The 17,523-nt window shown below is 47.7% G+C and overlaps 1 protein-coding gene across 2 annotated transcripts in view; it reads right to left on the minus strand.

Moving 5' to 3' along the window:
• LOC122368651 (protein O-glucosyltransferase 2-like) overlaps positions 1 to 17,523 on the minus strand; it is a 109,647-nt gene that overhangs the window by 15,880 nt on the left and 76,244 nt on the right. For both annotated transcript variants that reach the window (XM_043342806.1, XM_043342805.1), the window contains 2 exons: positions 13,077 to 13,255; positions 6,321 to 6,441 (listed from right to left, as the gene is read on the minus strand). In XM_043342806.1, the coding sequence (XP_043198741.1) occupies positions 6,321 to 6,441; positions 13,077 to 13,255 (300 nt within the window). The remainder of the gene's footprint in view (positions 1 to 6,320; positions 6,442 to 13,076; positions 13,256 to 17,523) is intronic.

A 17,523-nucleotide genomic window follows, 5' to 3' on the forward strand; every position in this document is an offset into this window, starting at 1 on the left:
CGGGTGCCGCCCCCCCAATAGGGTTTTTTCGCGATAGCTCCGAACACGCTGGCGATAGAGAGCTGAAACTTGGCATACCTGACCTTTGATCCAAGCCGGATCTTTTGACACCAACCGCATTTTTGGGTCAGGTCAGGTCACTGACCTATGACGTCATAAGTGAACCTCTGCACGGTCTTCAGATGTCGCAACTTCGCAACGCCCTCACTGCCAGAGGAGATGTCACAGGGAAATGAAACTTGCAGGATCTAGTATCCATTATGAGTCCCACAACTTGTATATCTCGGATTTTTCCAAAAGGTCATATGAGGTCAGGTCATTTTCGTGACCTCACCATTATAAGTCAATGGGGAAAAATGAAAACTGCTATTTTGGCGCCGGGAACGATCTCCAACTATCTCAAGCACACAGAATCGTGATTTGATGCACTCCTTGCAAGGTTAGATGCGTCACTTTTGCAATGTTGACCTTGCGTGACGTCATTTATGACGTCATCAAGGTCATATTAGTTTTTCGTCAATAACTCTTGGTCAAATTGAGCTAGCGAGTTGGGAAAGCCACCAATGGACTCAGGAAGACCTGCCAAATCGAATGATATGCGACATGACCTCTTTCGACCAACTTCGTGACCTGGGGGTGCTGACCTGACCTTGACCTGAGGTCAACACCCCAAGTTGACCTGACCCGGACAAAAAGTATATCATTCGACGCGCCTGAGCGAGACGAACACGATGCTGCCAAAATCGGCGCTCTGTGGCCGTTTTTTGCGAAGTTATTCACCAAAAACTGAACCGTACCTTGGGGCACCTGACCTGACCTCAGAGGTCACTGGTTGACCTAGGACCTTAAAATCGGGTACCAATCTCTGCGTCTCGTAACGGCGCACACGCTCGTTTTTCCACGACACGCTAGCTCCACCAGGGGCGAAACGGCGAGGGGGGGTCGTACCCGCCCCCCCCCCTCGGCCGGCGCGTATGTAGAAAACCAATAGGTCCGGCGAGGGTTAAGGAAGACTGCCACCTTTTTTTACACAAAACGGTTTTCACTAGACCTAACCCACCTATGACCTGCCCTGAAGTCTGTTTCCCGAAATTCGGCCTAGTTTTCAAGATATCCGCAATTGGACTTCATATTAAAGCCATCACGCATGTGTGGAATATGGGAATGTAACATTACCATGTTAAAATCCCATCTCCCACACTTTTTGTGATGGCATCAATGTGAAGTTTGAATGCAGATATCTCGAAAACTAGGACGAATTTCGGAAAACGGACTTCAGGGTAGGTCATAGGTGGGTCAGGTCAACTGAAAACCGTTTTAAACCGAAAACCGTAAAAAGGTGGCACTTTAACGACGGGCGGGACAACATGTTGTACCTCACCTTTGGACAGCCAATCGTCGTTGGTTTTGCTATTAGTTAAAAAGTGTTGTTTAACTCTAGTGATATTGAAAAGTCATGGTTGTCTCCATTCAGGTTGTCTCCATTCATGGTTGTCTTCATTGTCTCCAAATATACCACGGTTACATGCAGTTTGATACCTACTTGCACTCCATACTTAACCATGACAGCGGAACATCGGGTACTAATTTCTTATTTCACTGAAATATTTTAACGACGTATAATTATTTTGTAATTATGCACCACGTTTAGTTGTAAGAGTGTATCGTACTACGCAAACGTACTACGCATCGTACTACGATTTTGAGAGTGAAAAGAAATCAGGAAGAAGCGAAGAATCGTCTCCAGATACTGTAGATGGCATAGCCAGCTACTGTACGAACGCGGTTCCTTGTTTCTCTCCTAGGTTTCCTTTACGTTTGTTTGTACGATATGCATTGATGCCAACTGACTGCAATATTCTTTTTCACGGCAGACGACGAGCTGCTAGCTCTACTTGCCTATGGTTGTGGAATAACCATTGGCACCTTGGCGGATTCGAGAAACGGGGTTCGTCAGGCAGGTGAGGAACTATCGGTGGACGGTGTGGTGGTCTGCCAACTGCCGGCCACCAGGTTGGAGACCGTGGCCCTAATGACGGCCGCCCACGCTGTCTTCTACACAAAGTTCACGGGGCCCTGTAGGGCCCTGTTCGAGATTCTTTACCGGAGTGTGGGATTCGATGTAAACCTATCTGGCTTATCACAGAAGGTGTGGGAGGTTACCCAGGTAGTGTAGAACCAGCATCGGAGATGCCCACTTCGAATGACTGGCGACCTGTGGCTCACCTGTGCTTCAAGTGACTCGTGACTTGTGGCTCACCTGTGGCTCAAGTGACTCGCAACGTGTGGCTCACACTACTGGAGCCTCTGTATTATGACTAATTCAGCTGCGGCGGTCTCAGTACGCCAATGAGTCTCAGTACGTCTTTCATAGCCCAGATCACGCTCGTTTTATATGCCATCCGTGGCGGTGGTTCTGTGCGCAGATGTTATTCGTTAGCCTCAGTGTTAACCATACACGCTCGTTTTATCTGCCATCCGTGGCGGTGGTTCTGTGCGCAGATGTTATTCGTTAGCCTCAGTGTTAACCATAACGCCCTTGTGAGTTGTGACCTTGAACGTCCTTCCAGTGATTTCGCATTGCGGCCGGCAGAGACGAAGTTTTGCCTCCCAGTTGAGACGCCGCTTCTCAACTAGGAAGCAAAATTACGTCCCTGTCGGCCGCAATGCGCCATCACTGGAAGTGCGTCCAAATTAAGATGTACCTGCTGATGCTCAGGTACCACTCGTTAACCAATTGTTGGTGTTTCAATACATTGTTTAAATGCATTCCTTATTTTTCACTTGGTCATAATATTATCACATCACCCCGCATTATCAGGGGTGGTACTTTTACACCGGGGCTTGATTTTACCGGGGAGTTACTCCGGGGTAAAATTATCGAAAAAAGGAGTGCTTTTTGGCATGGCAATATTATTCCCCGAATGGGAGTAATTTTAGTATTAAGTAAATAAAATTATCATCTGGTGTAATTTTATCCAAAGATTGCATACTTTTATCCTCCGTCATAAAATTACACCCTAGCGCGAATAATATAAGCGTTCGGATACTAAATATATTCTATATGCTAGTTTTATTCCCCAAAACTCCCCATTTTAGGCGCTTATGCCAGGTCATAAAGTTATTCGATTGCAGGAGTGCTTTTTGGCATTCTAAAATTAGAAAATGGGGAGTAAGTTTTTTTCAGTGCACTTTTGAGAAGTGTACCTCTCACTAAACTGCACCTCTGCTACCGTAATGCAATTTATATTTCTGGTATACACAACATGGCGGAAATCGATAGACAAAAACAAGCCACCAATGGTCCTTCCAGTATATATTAGAGTTCAGTGGGTTCAACGCGTTTAACCACACCCCTTGAACTGCACACGGCTGGCAATATTAAAGCACTGCATTAAACTTTGAAAAGTGTGGTACAGTGCACGTGCCATTAAAATGCCTGGATGTCTCGATTTAATCATGCAATGTAGCAGGTATGGGAAAAAGGTATCCTGCTTCGATGATTCGTTGGTTCGGCATGCCTGTATACAGAAGAATTGGCCATTGGCGACAAATGCGATTGGATTTATATCGAAAGGACATGCCATCGTTTTCGCTGACAGTTTTCGTGGGTGGCTCTGCTAGCAGTCAGCAGATCTTGCGTATTCGTAAATTTAGTTGATAAAACACGTACCTATAATGTATCTCTAATACACTTACAGTATTACACAACATGAAAGGTGGGTAAATTAAATTTGAATTAAGTACAGATCATATCCAGATCATATACAAAGTATACAGATAATATACAAGCTGCCTCTTCTAGGCTCTGTCTTCCCAAAAGTTCCGATATTGCCACTGGACTTTGCGATACCCACATAAATGCACACACACACACACACACAAATCCGGTAGCTAAAATGCCCATCAAGCTCACTTAAATGTTCATATGAAACCAATCGACGCCACCACAAAATGACAGCAATTGGTTCGGAAAAATAGCACGGAAAAACATTCTGTCACAGGTTTATGACTTTCTAAGAAAAATCGTTTAAACATAATGAAGAACGACGTACCTACTCAAGAGGCCGATGCAGCAGAAGTTCCTTGGGGAACTGAGCTTACTTACTTTGATAAGTCGGTACTGTTTATAGAGTGAAGTATAATATGGCATCGCTTTCGTGCAGCCGTTTAGCAAATATGCATGGGCATCATAAATTTAACCATATTTTACATGTCAAACTAATTACTTTGACCATAAATTTATGACTGTTTTTCTTTGGGGAAAGTGTCAACTGGTCATTGGAACTTCATTGCCAGGAAACGAAGTTTTGCCCCCTCCCGTATCGACAGTAGCATTTTCGCGCGACGGTAAAACTATCTGAAATATTTTCAGAACAGGAGGCCGGCTTCATGTCAGTAAACAATAAATACAGGTAGCCACCTATTCCGATCACCGTGGTGAAATGTAATTTCAACACGTGTGTGTGTGTGTATGTTCATAAACACAAGCGTTAAACAACGAGAGGCGAAGAACTTCAACTAGGCATGCTGACTACCCACTGGGAGATCGGACTGGGGGGTGGGCGGTGAGGAGGATGGGTGGGGAGGAGTAGGTACTTACGACGGGCAGAGGCAGGGGTAACATAAAACCGGCAGAGGCGGTCGGGGCTGGTGGAGGACTGGGGAGAGTCAGACCGGGGCGGGCGGAGGGGCGGGGAGAGTCAGACCGGGGCTGGTGGAGGGGTGGGGAGAGTCAGACCGGGGCGGGTGGAGGGGTGGGGAGAGTCAGACCGGGGCTGTGATACTGCCGTGTTGAGAAGGACGACTGTTCCGGTCTGAGATGGCCTCGGCGTCAAGCTCAGCCCGTTTCGGCGGCCGAGCTAATGCTAGTTATCCCGCCAGACCGGACCGATATCGTCCGGCCTGGGGCCGAGTGTGATGGGAGGGAGGGGTGTGGGATATGTCAACCGTTCGGAAATCCCGGGTCTAGCACCGCCGTCTTTGTTTTCAATTTCAGGCACGCCATCGTTCTTGGTATTATCACGAAACAGACGTAAGACACCAGTCCGCTTTGCGCGCTGACGGTAATCCAAACGTTGGCATTAATAACATCGGGCCGGAACAGCCGAAACAGAAGCCTTTAGTAAACAGAATGGCCTTGGGGCTCCTCAGATCACGAGCAAATAGTGCTGATTCACCGCGCGGCCTGTGTCGTGTCATCCGAGCGGCGGCTGGACAGTGGAAAAGGACCGGGGAGCCTCCACATCAGGCAATCGCTCTCCCAGTTTGCCTGCACATCTGATCTACGGACAGCAACGGATCGGATCTACCGAGTACCGGCCACGACCAGTGACACCCTCATAAATACCAGAAAACCCCTCATTCAGACCAGTGAAATCCTCACTTCGATCATCAAAACCCTCACACGGACCAGTTAAACCTCACAGAGACCCATGATACACAGACATAGACCAGTGGCATTTTCACACAGACCACCGATATCCTCACACAGACCAGTGGCATTATCATACAGACCAGCGAAAACCTCACCCAAACCAGTAAAACCGTCACACAGACCATTAAAGGGACTATCCCACCTTTAACATGGGGTTTGAGTTGAGATAGCCAAGCTTGCGGCGAGGTTCAGAAACCACTATCTATCTAGGTTGCAACCCCCGCGGCCTCTTGGTGTTGAAGAAATTCGTTCCCTTCATTTGAAAATGGGCCTTGTACAAGGCCCTATCTTCAACATGGAGCGACCGTTAGTGTGACGTCACCTCGTTTAGTCATTCTGATTTAAATGGGGTTGTTCGTTGAAAAATCGCTTAAAACTTGGTCTGAACTTTGTTGTGGTGCCTACAGAGTAAAAAGAATCAGCTTTATGACAGTAATGTGGCCTGGGGAAGGAGGTAATTTTGGGCTGTGACGTCACATATTTGAAAGTTTGTGTTTGGAATATGGGAAGCCTAAGATGTTTAATGAAAAAATAAATGCCAGAACCGTGTTCCTGGTCATCCAATCTATAAAGTCGGGCACAATTTAACTGGTTTTAACAACATTTTAGAAGGTGGGATAGTCCCTTTAAAACCATCACTTAATACCGGTAAATCCCCATTAAACCCTCCACAACAGTGACAATCTCACACAGACGATTAAAACACATAAAAACATCCTATAGTTGCTGGACAGACGGAAAAGTTAACATCCAGAGACAAGTAAAACCCTCATTCAGGCCAGTAATTTCCTCACACAAACCATTAAAACCCTCATATAGACCAGTGAAACCCCATACAGACCAGCGACATCCACAACTTCAACCGCACCAGCGACATCCCCACCTTGAAGGCGACGGCGTGGTAGCAGTAGATGTCGAGAGGCATCAGGTTCTGCTGAGCGAACCACCTGCCGGCCTCGGCCATCCTCCGAGCCTCGGCGTCATGGGCCTTGGCCCATTCCAATCTGAAACGAATGGGCGTAGACAGCTCACGGCGAATGGACATTGCGCGACTGACGCAAGTGAATAAATACTTAATCGATACAGTCGGTGTAAGGCCTCAGTGGGTGTTGATTCTTTTATAACTACACAAAGCAAGTCCCTATTACTTCGTGTATTAGTATACTCAGTGCGCTGCAGTGTAGGTGTAATTTACTGCAGCCTGAATCAAAGAGTCACACAAGACCATTCTCAATGTTCAAAACAGCAGTACGCTTTACCCTCAGCATAGTCTATTGGCCAAACATTGGCGAATGTATGTCGTAAGCCGCGTACTGTTCGAGACGTCCGCTGCTAAATGCGGCCCAAATTGGGGTATTTCAGGCTGTGGATCCATTGCGGAATTCGGTACAACCGCGTTGCCCGTCCTGTGCCGCTGTTACCCCACACAACTTAGCCACTCGATGTCTACCAACTCTGTCCGAACTGTTGGCTTTGTCTTTTGCAGGATCGCGGTGGTAATAAACAGTGAACCAATTGGCAGACTAGGCGATTGCTGAAGGGAAAACTTTGAAGCGACTGACCATCGAAGAGCACATCAGACGTAATGTGACCCAGACATATGGGTATTGAGGCAGAGTCGACAGAACGATGCTACACTGGGACCAGACCATGTTACCAATGTTATTTGCCGCTGGCCCAGCAAAATACAATACTAATATAGAAAAAGATAGATACTTTCTCAGACAAATCACACTTATGAAGCAACTGACCAATTGCCTACCACATCCCAACTGCAGACTGCTTCATCCCTACAGGCTACAAAAATTACTATTATGTCAACGAAAACAGCAAGCAAATGATGAACATTTCACTAATTCACTGTCAATTTGTTTGGAGAGACGAGGCGCCATGGGTCCATGAGATGATACGATCCAGTGAGATTACGAAACGCTGTCCTACACACACGCCACATACCCGTGCCAAGTCCGAACCACCGGCCAGAGGCGGAGCCGCCAAAGCCACCTATGGCTGTGACGACCGATTGGAAACATAAACACCTCCCTGTGACCCAGTCCAGACCCGCATCACGCCACTGGCAGGGCCCTGGTAACCGGTCCGACCTCTGCGTCACTGCCGCCCTGAGCCCGTCCGACACATATTGAAATGGGGCCGCCAGGTCGGTCCGTCATACGGGCACTGCCGGCCGACAGGTGGGCCCAATTTCGCGCCGGTGTGCCCCGGTATTGAGCACAGACGGCGCCCGGCCGGGGGTGACAAGTGCATTACGCCGGCCGCCCAACGGATTGCCGCCCACCCGGAAAGGCGGGACGAATCGATGGAGTCTGTACACCGCGCACGGTGCACCACCGGATGGAAAAATAACAATAACACAGCGCCTTCCTGGGAGGGATAGCACCACCCGCGGCGCGCCCGCCAAGCTGTGGGCGGCCGTGGGAGAGACGACAGCCGCTCACTCGGCACAGAGAATTCGCCTCTCGCTTGGATTGCCAACTTCTTTGAAGAGCACAGCATCTCCATAAAATGTGCATGCGAGGCGTGAGATCAAGGCCTTTGATCTCGTCTGCAGGTAAGTGCAGAGCATTTAAATTTGCATACAAATTCCTAAATACTTTAGAGCACCTCTCAAACGAGCTTTACTGAATGTAAATAACTACACTGCATTGTAGACTGTGGGAGTATAATACACTGTAATATTATTACTTTTAAGTTCCTTTAACACGCGCACTGCAGGGGGGTTGTTTTCACCCCCCCCCCCTCTGGTTTTTTCGCTGTAACTCAAAAACCAGTGAAGCTACGACTTTGAAACTTTGTATAGCTGTTCATGAAACAATTTTACATCACCTCTGAAAAAATTAGTGTTAGGTCATGCAAGGTTAGATCACCAGGTCACGATAAGTGACCTCACCTCATAAAACGTTTGACGCTGTGCTACATCCACACCATTTGACTGAATGCTATGAAACTTTCAGAAACATATTAGGCGACCATAAGTAACATTTTGTATCTTTCGAAATTTGTATTTCTGTGACCTTAGGTCAGGTCACTTTTTGGGGCCCGGCATGCAATTTCGGACATAACTCGAGAAGTATGGGACATAGAAACATCATTCTTTCACCATCCCACTTATTTTATCAAGACGCGTCGATCAAGATGCAACTTGACCTAGTTTGGTCAATGTTTGACCTAACATGACCTCGATCTCAGGTCACCTGAGGTCACCAACGGTTTTTCTTCAATAACTTTTAATTGGAAAGAGATAGAGACTCCGTTCGACGTTTATCGTGTTTGTCTCGTCAATGCGGATCGAATGATATGTAACATGTCCTATTTCGGTCAGGTCATGACCTTGACCTGAGGTCAACTTTTGAACTTGACCTTTCGAGGTCATATTATATACCATTCGATGCGCCTTGACGAGCTAAGAACGATGTTGTGTGAATTATTTCTCTATCCCTTTGGGAAGAAAAGTTATTGTAGAAAAGCATTTCCGGAAAATTTGCAATATTGATATGACATTGCATGACCTCTATAGGCTGAACCGTTGACCTTACGTCAAATCTGAAGACAGCTTAGCGAAAGAGCGTTTCAACAGCTATCGAATGCTTTTTCCGCAACTTTCTAGCTCATCTAGTTTCCGAGATAAAGCGGAAAATATGGAGGGATGTCGAGATCGCTAAAAAATCGCAACATTTTGAGTTTGGTGACCTCTGCTGACCTCGTTTTTGACCTGACCCAAAAATGATCTTTGTATTTCTTGTAGATCTCATCTTACCCTATCTAACGCCGTTTACCGCTTGTCGCTACGCTGCGCCGTTTTCGAGAATTCAGGGGGGGGTTGTTTTCAACCCCCGTGCAGTTCGTGTTCGGCTCAGACCCGCTGCAGTGCGCGTGTTAATACAATAATTTAACCCTCGCCCGTAAACGGCGATCTGCCACCTTCGCCCATGCAGGGGGGGGGGGGGTTGGTGCGACCCCCCCCCTTGGCGTTTGAAAACGGAGCGTCGTAGAGCTTAGCGGAAAAGACCAACGGATTGCTCTCGCCGAGATCTCGCGATTGGTGGTATATTTTTTGGTCCTAGGTCAACATTTGACCTACTTTTGACCGGTCAAAGGTCAAATTTTCGGAAAAATAGACTTTTTCAACTTTCCGCGGCGATTGCGGCAAAACGGTGGGAGATATCGACTTGAAACCTTCACTATCGTGTTCCTTGATCAATTCTCTATCGTTTGGTATGTATTTCGTTTCCCTAGCTCTAAAAATGGCGCGTTGGGAGCGCCGGAAGTCGGCAAGGTCACAGTCGGCGGCAGAAATTCGAAAAATCAAAATTTAAATTTTTGAAATCTGATTGTATTTTTGGATTTGGGAGGTCCATTTGCTCCCTATAGAAGCTAATATTGCTGCATATTCCCATTGAGGTGACAAGAATTAGCAAAATAGTGGTTCGGGCGCTTTTCAAAAATAGTACCGGACGCTGTTCCTCTTGTGACGTCATAGCTCCGTGACCTGACCTGACCCGGTCAAGTTTCTTATACCATATGATAGCCAATACTTGCCCCAACATGCATGGGAAGTTTCATCACGATCCATCAACCGATGTCCGTACCACCGGCAGGAAACCTCGGGCGTTGGCACTCAGTTTGTGAAAATCCGGCCGGAGGCTGTTCCCTTTGTGACGTCATAACTCCGTGACCTGACATGACCCGGTCAATTTTTTTTATCAAAAGATGCGCAAGGTTTGCCCCATAAGGTACCCAAAATTTGGCGGCGCTGCGCGCCGCCGTTTTTGCACTATTTCCGAAAAACCTCAGGGGGGGGGGGGTTGCACCAACCCCCCCCCCCCCCCTACATGGGCGAGGGTTAACCCATGCTGGGCTAAGCTTCCAGATGAACAAGACCGAGAAGGGGAGGGAGGGGCGTTTAACACCCCCAAAATTACCTCCGAAAATAGGGATCGAGCGGTGAAATGCACGAAAAGGCGCTGGAAGGTGTTACCGAGACGCAACCAAAGCAACCACAAATTTTAATTTGAGATTACGTGACATGTCAAGGTCTCATCGAAGTTGAAAATTGAACATATTAACATTTAGACCTTCGGTTGAGTACTAAGAAAGGGTTTCCGAAATTTCAGACCCAAGAAGCTAAGGGTCAGGTCACCCCAGATCACGACAAGCGGCCTTATCTCAGAAAACGTTAGAATGCTCGCCATACCGGCTAAGCGATCGCTTTGAAAATTTCAAGAGATTGATAAAAGCAACTGAACGTATAAAATATATATCTCGGAATTGATATCCGTGACAATGGGGTATGATATCTAGAGGTCAATGGGGAAAAAATTGAAAAGCGTCTGTTTTGGACGAACGTCATTCTAAGCACTGTCAAACATCGAAAAATCCTGTCTAAACTGGCGGGTAGCATATAGCAACGCCAAAAGATATACCATATCTTATTATTCATTTCTTTCAGAAACTATGCATTAAATCATATACATACAAATTAAAGTTAGTGCAGGAAGTACGGAAAGTGTCCCTTCGATCGCGCCATTTACGTTGGTTACTGAAGTTATCACGAATACTGGACAGGCGGGGAAACGCTGCTTCCCTTCCCTCAGTCAATGACGGGTGGGTTAAGGCTCAATGACTTGAGTTTATTTTGTATATTCAAACGCTAACGTATAAGCCCAACATTAGCCAGATGTCAAACGCACGCCAAGATGGTTTATTATTGGATGTGAGCGCCATCCCTTTGTCCGAGCTCCCATTCCTCGACGACAGGGGCGATGAGTGACAGGCGCCCCGCCGTCTCTGGAGAGCTGAAGTCATACACCCACGGGGGGGGGGGGGAGGGATGAATAACAGATAGACTCGCTGTCTCTCTGGAATTCCAGCGGGTGGGCACGGGGGGGGGCTGACTGAGAGCCATGCTGTCTCCGGTGACCTGGAACATATCAATTCAGGAACACAATTCATGCCCCTTCATCAAACCTATACGCCTAATTGCTAAAATATTATTAACTAGGTAGGTACTGTAGATATATACAATGTGATTTTGTATCATTGTAAGACCACTGCACCAGAGCATCACCAACTCTGATAAAAAGAACAGGATGCTTGGTTTTAATTATTGTTATTACTCTGAATAGAAAAATAATCTAAGAAATATAAAAATGTAAATAAAGTAAAATAACAAGATCCGCTTGGCGTAACCGGATCTGTTACCGAGTCTGTTCACGGGATGAACGGGTCTGTTCTGAATGGGTCCGTTCAAACATTTGAGATGAATTTATAATAAAAATTGCTTTCGGGAAAGTGGTACATCACATATAATTGATTTCTGCCTCAACCAAATATTAAGTACAGAAGCAATCCAGCTAGAAAATGTTTGCTGTTATGTTACCTAATTATTTGCTATGCTACGGCAGATTGTGGCATTTATATGAACGATTGCAAAATTACTTTCGTTGATAAGTACAATAACCCTCGCCGGACCTATTGGTTTTCTACATACGCGCCGGCCGAGGGGGGGGGGGGTGCGGGTACGACCCCCCTCGCCGTTTCGCCCCTGGTGGACCTAGCGCGTCGCGGAAAAAACGAGCGTGTGCGCCGTTACGAGACGCAGAGATTGGTACCCGATTTTAAGGTTCTAGGTCAACCGGTGACCTCTGAGGTCAGGTCAAGTGCCCCAAGGTACGGTTCAGTTTTTGGTGAATAACTTCGCAAAAAACGGCCGCAGAGCCGCGATTTTGGCAGCATCGTGTTCGCCTTGCTCAGGCGCGTCGAATGATATACTTTTTGTTTGGGTCAGGTCAACTTAGGGTGTTGACCTCGGGTCACGGTCAGGTCAGCACCCCTAGGTTACGAAGTTGGTCGAGAGAGGTCATGTCGCATATCATTCAACTCGGCAGGTCTTCCTGAGTTTATTGGTAGCCTTCCCGACTCGCTAGCTCAATTTGATCAGGAGTTATTGACGAAAAACTAATATGACATTGATGACGTCATAAATGACGTCACGCAAGGTCAACATTGCAAAAGTGACGCATCTGACCCTGCAAGGAGTGCATCAAATCACGATTCTGTGTGCATGAGATAGTTGGAGATCGTTCCCGGCGCCAGAATAGCAGTTTTCATTTTTCCCCATTGACTTATAATGGTGAGGTCACGAAAATGACCTGACCTCATATGACCTTTAGGAAAAATCCGAGATATACAAGTTGTGAGACTCATAATGGATACTACATCCTGCAAGTTTCATTTCCCTGTGACATCTCCTCTGGCAGTGAGGGCGTTGCGAAGATGCGACATCTGAAGACCGTGCAGAGGTTCACTTATGACGTCATAGGTCAGTGACCTGACCTGACCCAAAAATGCGGTTGGTGTCAAAAGATACGGCTTGAATCAAAGGTCAGGTATGCCAAGTTTCATCTCTCTATCGCCAGCATGTTCGGAGCTATCGTGAAAAAACCCTATGGCGGGGGGGGGGCGGCACCCGTCGCCCCCTCCCCCTCGGCCGGCGAGGGATAACACAATTATGGATATGAGAGCGTAAAACATTCGACGTGCAAAACGCAATGAGTTCGCTACTTGGTAAGAGGCGCCCCTCTCCCTCCCGCTTTCCGTTGGGTAGGTAGTAGATACTCACTTTTCCACGAGGTCACTGAGGTCGTGCGCCACCTCCAGGTAGTGTATTCCTGGCTTCAGCTCGTTGTAAAAGTGCTCGTAGTAGTCGGACTTTTGTTTGACCACCAGAGATCCTCCAGCCAGAAGAAACGGGAACCGGTAGGCCGCCACCGTGCCGTCCACGCTCAGCTGGTATTTGTACTGCCAAAAATACAGCCGTGTGGTAAAACACACTCCTTTGCTCGTCTTTTTCTCAATTGTTTCCAATCACAATCCCTTATGCCTGAAACAGACTCTTTCCGCAGTCAGGAAATCGCATGCGAGAGCCTATTCAAATACATGGAAGCACGCTCGCATCAATCGCACGCACCTCCCGGATGCAATTGATGCGGGAATAATTATAATGTATTTGAATAGGCTCTCGCATGCGATTTCCTGAACGCGGAAAGAGTCTGTTTCAGCCTTTACTAAGCACTAAGCAGCAAGAACCAAGTGCGCACTACCAACTAGACACTGGCGGATCCAGGCTTGCGTTTTTTGGGGGGGGGGGGCCAACTCATGCAGGAGCCAAACCTAGGGTACCCCCAAATCCTGTTTTCTCATCGGATTTAGGCCACTTATTTTTCGTCACAGCCCTGACACTATGCATTTTTTTTTTAACTAAAAAGAAAAATATATAAATGGTAGCTCACCCGACCCATGCCTTTATATTACTTTGTAAACACTTACCATTGTTTTTATCGACCAGTTAAAGGGACCCTCCCACCTTAACATTAGATTTGAGCTGAGATAGCCAAAATGGGGTCCCTGGCTCACAATTACCGGTTTCGGCACGCACTCACAACATCGAGAAATGCCTTAAATCGGAAATATTGAATTTCAAAATTGCAGCATTTTGATTCAGAGGGGCTAATGCTTTTGGATACCCCTCTGAATGTGTGACGTCAGCGGAGATCTAATGATTTTTTAATATTTTGCTAAAACGTTTGGTAGCATGCGGTGGTATAGGCTGCTTTGCGCGCAACAAATGCCGCACTTTCAAATAAAGTCGCTAGGAACAGCAGCGGATATCCCAAAAAGTAAACAAAAATAAAAGTATAATCTCTTGAAAACCGGTGAATATTTTTCGATAAAATTTGGTAGATATTCGTTTTCGCCCTTTCTGAACCTAGCGACATCACGTTCATGCCAATTCATTAACTTTTTTGAAGGTGGGAGGGTCTCTTTAACCCGCTTCGAGTCAGTGCTTGGGTCCCTTTGCGGGCCGGGAGGTGGTAAAACAGCCCTGTCTAACTCGGCTCCTGGGCCACGCCCTGATTGAACTATGTTTCATTATCGTTTGGGGGAGGGGGAAAACGGGCCACTTTAGGCCTCTGGGAAGGGGGCATGGCCCTAAATGCTCCCTCCCTGGATCCGCCAGTGTAAGAGGAGACCATTGGAGCTGCAGTTGGGTACCTCAGACATCAGGGTACGCCCTCAGATGTATGTATAGGACTCGCATGGAGACCTCTTATGCTATAGTGTACTGAAAGGACCCAAAGGAGCCTGTCTATATGGGCTCCCGGAGATAGACGTGGGCCCTCAGGAGCCCGCCAGAGCCTCAATGAGGGATAAGTGAGGGATACCAAGTGCCTGCAATTGCATATTGCATAAGCCATAACGCCTTTACAAATCAATATATTATGCATCAGTGGCAGATCAAAGGGGGGCCACATGGGTCATGACCCCCTTGGTGCCCGGGGGCACCACAGGCCTGTCAGGGGCACCACCGGCCTAGTAGGGGCACCGCCAGCCCGCCAGGGGCACCACAGGCCTAGCAAGGGCACCACGGGCCTGTGAGGGGCCCCACAGGCTTGTCAGGGGCACCCCAGGTCTGTCAGGGACACCAGAGACCTGCCAGGGGCGCCGCCGGCCTCGCAGGGGCACCATGGGCCTGTCAGGGACACCAGAGGCCTAGCAGGGGTACCACAGGCCTTACAGGGGCACCACCGGCCTTGCAGGGGCACCTTGGGCCTGTCAGGGCCCAGGGGCACCAGCGGCCTAGCAGGGGCACCACAGGCCTGCCAGGGGCACCACCGGTCTAGCAGGGGCACCATGGGCCTGTCAGGGGCCCCACCGGCCTCGCAGGGGGCACCACCGGCCTCGCAGGCATCACGGCATCACGCAGGGGCACCTTGGGCCTGTCGGGGGCATCACGGGCCTGTTGGGGGCACTTTAGGCTTGTCAGGGGCACCACAGTCCTGTCAGGTCCCAGGGGCATCAGCAGCCTAGCAGGGGCACCCTAGGCCCGCCAGAGGTACAGCCCACCGCTAAAGTAATGTAGGGTTTTACCAAACTCAACGGTTGGCTTTGACTGGCGATTGTTTAATGCGAAGTGATTGAAAAGAAGATGTCAATAGCTAAAGTTGCAGCTGCAAGGGTGACGATACATATAAGCTACATTCAAAGTTTCATTGTAGTCTGGCTAATCGTTCCTAAGCTTCAGAAGCAGAACATACCCATGACTGAAACCCCACATTACTTCTGCTGTGGACTGTACCACAGGCCTGCCAGGGTCCAGGGGCACCACAGGCCTAGCAAGGGCACCACGAGCCTGTCAGAGGCACCTCAGGCTCCCGTGCCCCCCCCCCCCCCCAGATCCGCCAGTGATGCCACACCACGCGAAACACCGCCAACTACCAGCTGCCGCGCCATAAACACGTGCCAACAACAGTCTTTTTTTTTAAGGTCGACTCCGCTCGCGCAACTTTTGACTGACCCTCACTGCTACTATATTGCTTCCATATTATGCTGTGGAAAGCTTTACTTCACCAAGTGGCTAAAAACCTCCATCAAGGTATATTTTCTTAGCAATTTTTCTGGCGTTTTGGGGGGGGGGCCAAACAGGCCACTTTAGGCCTTGGGGGGGGGGGCCATGGCCCCCGTGGCCCCCCCCCCCCTGGATCCGCCAGTGCAACTAGAAGAGATAGCATTTGCACAACGCTCCATGCCGTGAATCACAAAATGTTGGCTAGCTGATTGAATATGCGGTGCAACGATTTGCGCTCTCTTGCTGTCCCCCTGAATGGAAAAGGCAAACGCATGGCAGCAATTCTCACAACTCAAGCCATGAAAGAAGAAACAAATTAAAATAATATAAATTAATTACAAACATAATTATCCAAGATAACACGAGTCTTAACCCTCGCCCTGGCAGCGCATTTTTCATAACACAGGCAGGGGGGTGGGAAGTCGATGCGACCCCCCCTCGCGATTGGCTCCTATGGCACCTAGAAACACCAAATTTGGTAGGTAGGTGGGCCCCCTGGAGTTCTCGCCCCTGTGCAAATTTTGTTGCTCTAGGTCAATATGTATGAGGGTTTTGGGGGGTATAAATGTAAAAATTTTGCTAAGAACAGGTCAAAAGTTTTTTCGCTTATAACTTTTGATCTAATTAAGATTCAGAAAAAAACACCAGTGAACTCAGCACGTCAAGGCGCGTCGAATGATATACTTTTCAGCTTGCTTTAGTGTAAAGTTTTTCTTAATTTTCAAGTAAACTTTAATTAATTAATTAAGTTCAAGTTAACCAAATTGCATCATATCGCATATCATTCGATTCGGCTGATCACCAGGAACACAATGACACCATTTTTTAATCTCTAGCGTCATTATGTGCCAAGTTATTGGCAAAAAGGTCATTTGACCTCAGTTGACCTCATTTGACCTGACCCATGGATAGTACGCCAAACAAAGAAGCACCAAGTGACCTGCTGTTAAGTACTGTGGTTTCAAAGCACAAAAGTGATAAAACGAAGCGGATATCTCCAGTATTTTCCGAATTTAGTTTTTCCCATAGTCTTAACATTATGACGTAATGACCTGTAACTGACCTCAGGTCAGTGACCTCAAAAAAAAACGAACTATGTGTTATACAACTCGGTGAACTTAGCACATCCTGAAAGTTTGAAGGAAATCAGTCCAAAACTGTGAGTTGGACAAGTGCAAAAAGAAAATTGAAATTTGACCATGACCTTGTACCGGTTTTTCTGACCTAATGACCTGACCCAAGGTCACTTGGACCTGAAATTTTCAGGTCATATGTAAAAAGGTTGCCCCATAGGCTGTGCCAAATTTCGCCGCCGTTTTTACGCTATCTTCGAAAAACCTTAGGGGGCAGGGGGGGGGGGGGGTCGCATCGACCCCCCCCCCTGCCAGGGCAAGTGTTAAGTTCTGTGGGAAGTATACAGACTCAGGTATTCTATTCTTGTAGCACTACCATAGTGTAATAAATAACTATTATTAACCCGCGCCCTGCTGGGGGGGGGGGGTGTTTGAACACCCCCCTTGTGGTTTTTCGCGAATATCTCAAAAACGGCGGCGCGGAGCGCCGCCGTTTTTGGTACACCTTATCATACATCAATTCTACACATGTTGTGAAAATTTCAGACCAAGGTCATGTCACCAGGTCACTTGAAGTGACCTCACCT

The sequence above is a fragment of the Amphibalanus amphitrite genome, unplaced genomic scaffold (genome assembly GCF_019059575.1).
Source record: "Amphibalanus amphitrite isolate SeventyFive unplaced genomic scaffold, NRLGWU_Aamphi_draft 000964F_arrow, whole genome shotgun sequence".
In the NCBI taxonomy this organism is placed as follows: domain Eukaryota; kingdom Metazoa; phylum Arthropoda; class Thecostraca; order Balanomorpha; family Balanidae; genus Amphibalanus; species Amphibalanus amphitrite.